The 5,020-nt window shown below is 38.5% G+C and overlaps 1 protein-coding gene across 2 annotated transcripts in view; it reads left to right on the plus strand.

Annotated features, from left to right (window-relative positions):
- The first annotated feature begins 368 nt into the window (after positions 1–368).
- BROX (BRO1 domain and CAAX motif containing) overlaps positions 369–5,020 on the plus strand; it is an 11,243-nt gene continuing 6,591 nt past the window's right edge. Inside the window, exons 1-5 of one of the 2 annotated variants that reach the window (XM_009994757.1) lie at positions 369–491; positions 1,264–1,370; positions 2,645–2,741; positions 4,034–4,129; positions 4,778–4,850. In XM_009994757.1, coding sequence (XP_009993059.1) covers positions 391–491; positions 1,264–1,370; positions 2,645–2,741; positions 4,034–4,129; positions 4,778–4,850 — 474 coding nt within the window. In that variant the 5' untranslated portion in view covers positions 369–390. The remainder of the gene's footprint in view (positions 492–1,263; positions 1,371–2,644; positions 2,742–4,033; positions 4,130–4,777; positions 4,851–5,020) is intronic. The other variant, XM_009994758.1, reaches the window with a different exon arrangement.

The raw sequence follows: 5,020 nt of genomic DNA on the forward strand, positions 1-5,020 counted from the left end.
GAGGTACGCCTGTAACTGATGTGGGAAGTACCTCAGGAGGTAACAACTGGGGATTTTTTTCCATTAAAAATGTGTACAGCGATGTAGAACAAAGAGGCCTATAGCTTTTTATCCTGCTTAAAACAATTTCTCAGAAAACGTGTATTTCAACAGAGTGAAGTTCTCAAACTAAGCACATGGACAATGAAAACAAGGCCTATGAAAATTTGGTGTTTCCAATAGGAAAAAAACCCCTCTTCACTAATTATATATACAGCTTTGCAAATGAATTTATTTTTCAGTTGTTTACATTTGGAATGTATTTTTATCAGTGTGACATACCCAGCACCTCCTACAGCTGTTAATTTCTCTCCACACCTTAGATTTGCTGAAGAGTACTACAGAAAGAAAATGACCCACTGGTTTCATCGCAACCCTTTGAAGGCTACAGCTCCCGTTTCATTCAATTTTTATGGGGTAGCTACCACTCCAGCTGCAACAAAGGTTTGCAAGTAAGTGTAGTTGTGATTCAGTTCACTCTCACTCACAATTTGGAGGACCCCTGTGAAAGTACTGGCTACTCTTCAGTTTTTGTTCCGAGGATGACTAGAAATGTGTAGGCTGAGAGATAATAAAGACACTGGTGACACTGAACGTTTAGTTACAAAGAATGAATTATCTGGTTTGCAAGTCTCTGAGCATACAGCCAGGCCTCTTATAATAATGCAGAGGCAAAAGAGCAAACATTTCATTGTCTTTCTGATGACTGTGCATTCTTCTTAAAGTAATTTTTACAAGTGAGCAAGGCATGAATGTTCTATTGTAGACAGGAATACAGTGAAAAGAGATCTCAGCTTATTTTGCAGATCTATTCTTATCTCTTCATATGCTCATCCCATTCTGATGTTGAAGAATGTTCCTGCTTATTGCTTCTCTTCCCCCTGCACCCAACCTCTTGGTAGATAAAGGCATAATTATTTTAGTTTGTGTTAGAACAACAGAGTGATAATGCATACTGATTTATCCATCGCTGTCTGTCCAAAATGGTTTGTACTTTAAACTGTAGAGTCTCAATTGTATGTGTGCAGAGGAGAAAGGAAGATTTTTTCTGTATTTATTGGCATCTTCCTCATAAAGTCCTTGAGATCAGATAGTTAAATTGAATGCTTAGCTTCATTTTTATAGCCAAAAGGGTGGTGTTGTATACATAGGTGGGTGGTTTCTTAATAGTACATTTTCGGGTGGAATTTATTAGATTACTTTTTTTTTCCCCACTCTGTACAGTGATTTGAGATTATCTCGAACACGACTGTTGGAGCTGTTTACAGACTCGAGTTGTAATCCAGAAATGATGAAAAATGCAACTGACTTGTACTTCTCACTCTTGCAAGGTAGGGACATTTATTAGCAATGCTTCTAATACATTGAGAGGTATATCACTTGAGGTTGAGTAATACTTCTCAGAATGTGTATTACGCTGATCTTCTGTAAAGAACCTTTGAAGTTCTCAGGAAGGAGAGTGTCTTCATGGGTACTCTCTTTGATACCAAAGTACTGGTACTCACCAGGCCCTTTCTCCAAGTTTCAGTGTCCTTTGTGACCCTGCCAGTACTAAGTGTTGGCAGTCCTCTCCTCTTGCTCTTAGCCTCATTCTGTTTCCTGCTGGAGGAGAAAATGTTTATTTATCTGTTAGATTGTGGTGAATTGCTCCTTAAGTATAAATTGAGTTAATTAGTTGATAGAAGACGCTTTAGGCAAACCAGAACTTTACACCAATGCTAAGATAATAGGCTTGCTGGAAGTTTACACTTCTAGTGCTGTTTGTCTTAGGTGCATATGTAGGTGGTCATTAGTGTAATAACTACATCTTCAGTAGATGGTCACCTATGATGACACATTCTTTTGAAACCTTCTTCCTGACAATATTGCTTTCTTCCTGCTGACATTCTCAGCAGTCAGGTGTTCAGACAAGTTTCTTAGGCCTGAGTGTTCAGGAATCAGTCAGTTCATGGAAACTGTGATATTTCAGTCTGTAGTGAAGCAGCTCAAGTTCCAAGGCCTGGATTACTCCTCCCTGAAAAATCCCTTGGGCCTGTATATGCAAGGATTTCAACATCCTGTAGCATGAGCTTCATCCCACTGGCTGCTGCTTTCTGGGCTGCCAGGTATTAAGAACTAATTTCCTGTAGCCCTGGAGACAAAGGAGATGATGACTTGTTGACTCCATGCTTACAAGCCCTTTCCCCTCTCCCTGTTGACCAAGCATCTTTTCCTGGAATTGCTGATTGCCAGTATGGTTTTCAGGGACAGTCACTCATCTCAAGCAGCCTCATCCGTCATGCACCTGGGTCAATTCAAATCCCAACTAGTCACCATAAGGGACATGCAGACATCTGCAAGGTTTTCCCTGAGCAATCAAGACTCATAGGGTTGAGTCGGTAACCGGTTAGGCACAGAGTTTCTTGTCAGTAGCCAGTTTGGGTTTTTGCACATCTTGTTCTCAAGATATTGAGGAATAAAAGCCTCAGGAAGAAACACATGTTTTTGAGTGGTACAGCAAGAAACATCCTTTAATCTATATCCGTATTTTGATGTCTGTTCTTTCCTTACTCATTTCTGTTTCTTACTTTGAGATTTCCTGTCGTTACATTTTTTTATTCTATAGGTTTCATCCTTTCACTGGATGACTCTTCCCAAGAATGCAAGTTGAGATATATACAGAATTTCAAGTGGACAGACACATTACAAGGACAAGTTCCAAGGTGCTTATGCTTTTATGACTACAGGGTCTGCAGTTGTTTTCTTCTGGGCTGTTACTTATATGCACATGTGCCAACACAGGTGTGAAGGAAAACTTAGAAGTGTAACAAAATGTTGAACATAAAGTTGTTTCCAAAAACTTGTTGCTTTGCATTTTTGTTCTGCATTAAGTGTTCTGAAGCATGTCTTGCCTTTATGTAAAGGTGTGGTAACACATGATAACGGTAGAAGGATCCGTTGTGTCTTAGTTCATCTACAAACTGCATCTACACTTGGCTAGAGCAGTGCAAAGGAGAACCTTGGGAGTATTGGTGAATAGAAGATGATAGCACAGATCACTAAAGTTTAAAACGTTTTTGTTTGGCTCTATTGCCTGACCAGTATCTTCAGAATTTTTTTTGAGCACAAATGTTGCTGAAAATTTGTTTTTGTCCTCTTCTTACATGTACTCCTGGTACAAACAAACAAGGGTTCTGTTTTAAGTAGGAATATGGATCTGTAACCTTCTGGATTATTCAATTATCTTCTGCTGTTGTAGGTAATTGTGTTGTATACCCACCCTTACAAATTTGTCAAGCTCTATCTAGAAGTGCTCTACTTCTTCAAAGCTTTTATTCCTCTTGGAAAACAATTGGTTGATTAGGAGTCTCTTCTAATTTTCTCAAAGTAATACAAACTTGTACTTTTCTGCAAACTTCCCACTTCCAACTTTCTTTTTAAAATTTACTAGTTCCTAAGCTGTACTGAGCTTGTGATTGCAAGTTCAGTCTTTGCAAAGACCCTGTTATAAGCTTCTGAAATTGCCTGCCATTTGCACATGCTGTTTGACTGCAGTTACATAAATACTTGCAATGACATTCATTTGAGGGAGATATAATAGACTCTGACTTATTAACTTAGTGGCTACAACTTTTAAAGTAGACATTCCAGAGCAAGGCTTTCCACAAAATGTGCAATTTAAGAACAAAAAAAAAAAAAAGGCAAAAATGTCAGCCACACCCAAAGCTAAACAAATACCAAGTTACTGCTTTTAAATAAAAGTTGCCAAATGGGAAGGGTAGGCATCTGAATGTGGGAAATTATAATTCTGAACTCGTAAGGGGAGTATGTAAAAACTGAAGTTTCTTTTAGGCAGCTTAGCAAGCAGGAGGTTCTGTGTTGGAAATGGTTGAAAAATATTTTATGGAGAGAAATGTTGATTTATGCTATGTGAACTATAACCAGAGAAGGCTTGTCAGAAGAAAAAGGAAAGCTTTTAATTGCTGGGGGGGGGGCTTTGTCTGTCTATCTTTAGTGCCCAGCAGGATGCAGTGTTTGAACTGATTTCCATGGGATTTAATGTAGCTCTGTGGTACACAAAATATGCATCAAGACTCGCTGGAAAAGAAGAGTAAGTGTGTTTCTTTTCTTAGTCATTCCATTATAGTAATATCCCACCAAAAAATTAGCAGGTTCTGGGTTTTGACTGCTGTAGTGCATGTCCAGCTGATACAACAGGAGACTAAGGAGGCAGTTAACTTTCCTTCATGTGCTGTAATGTCCAAATGCACTTAAGTCTCTTCTTGCATCCATGAACATAGTGTACTAGTACTCTGTGACTGTGGTATGAAGTGTCAGTGGTGAAAAAGTCGTTCATCAGTCCTGCTCTAAATCTCTAGGTGCAAATCTGAAATTCTCAAAATCATGGATGTGCTGGCTTTTAGCCTTAGAGCTTTCTAAAGCTTTAGCTTTTGACACTGAGGTTACTTTTTGCTTGAAAGTCATTAGAAGGTCTTATGTTACTTTTTCAGGTGAGTTCATTTGATTGTTTAATGGGTGGACACTGCAAGAAACTTCTCTACCATGGCTGTAGCACAGCAGTGGGACATGTTACTTAGAGACTCTTCATTCTTGAAGGATTCAAGATTAATCTAGACAAAGCCATAACCAGCCTAATCTACTGTGTTCAATAGTCCTTCTCCAAAGCAGGAGGTGGAACTAAATGACAGCTAGATGTCCTTTCTAAATGAACTTTCATTGATTCATTCTATGTTCTTAGTATAACAGAAGATGAAGCAAAAGATGTTCACAGGAGCCTGAAGATAGCAGCTGGGATTTTTAAACACTTAAAGGTAGAAAAACTGTCTTATGTGTTCTTTACATTGTCTCTAAGTACCTGAAATTTTGTCTTAGAAAAAACTTTGCTTTTCTGACAAGGTCACAGAATAAAAAAATACCTCTGACTATCTGAATGATAAAAAAGAAGGTTATTAATATGTTGTGCTACCACTCAATTCCTGCT

Source organism: Chaetura pelagica, unplaced genomic scaffold (genome assembly GCF_000747805.2).
Source record: "Chaetura pelagica isolate M959 unplaced genomic scaffold, ChaPel_1.0 scaffold2, whole genome shotgun sequence".
Lineage (NCBI taxonomy): Eukaryota > Metazoa > Chordata > Aves > Apodiformes > Apodidae > Chaetura > Chaetura pelagica.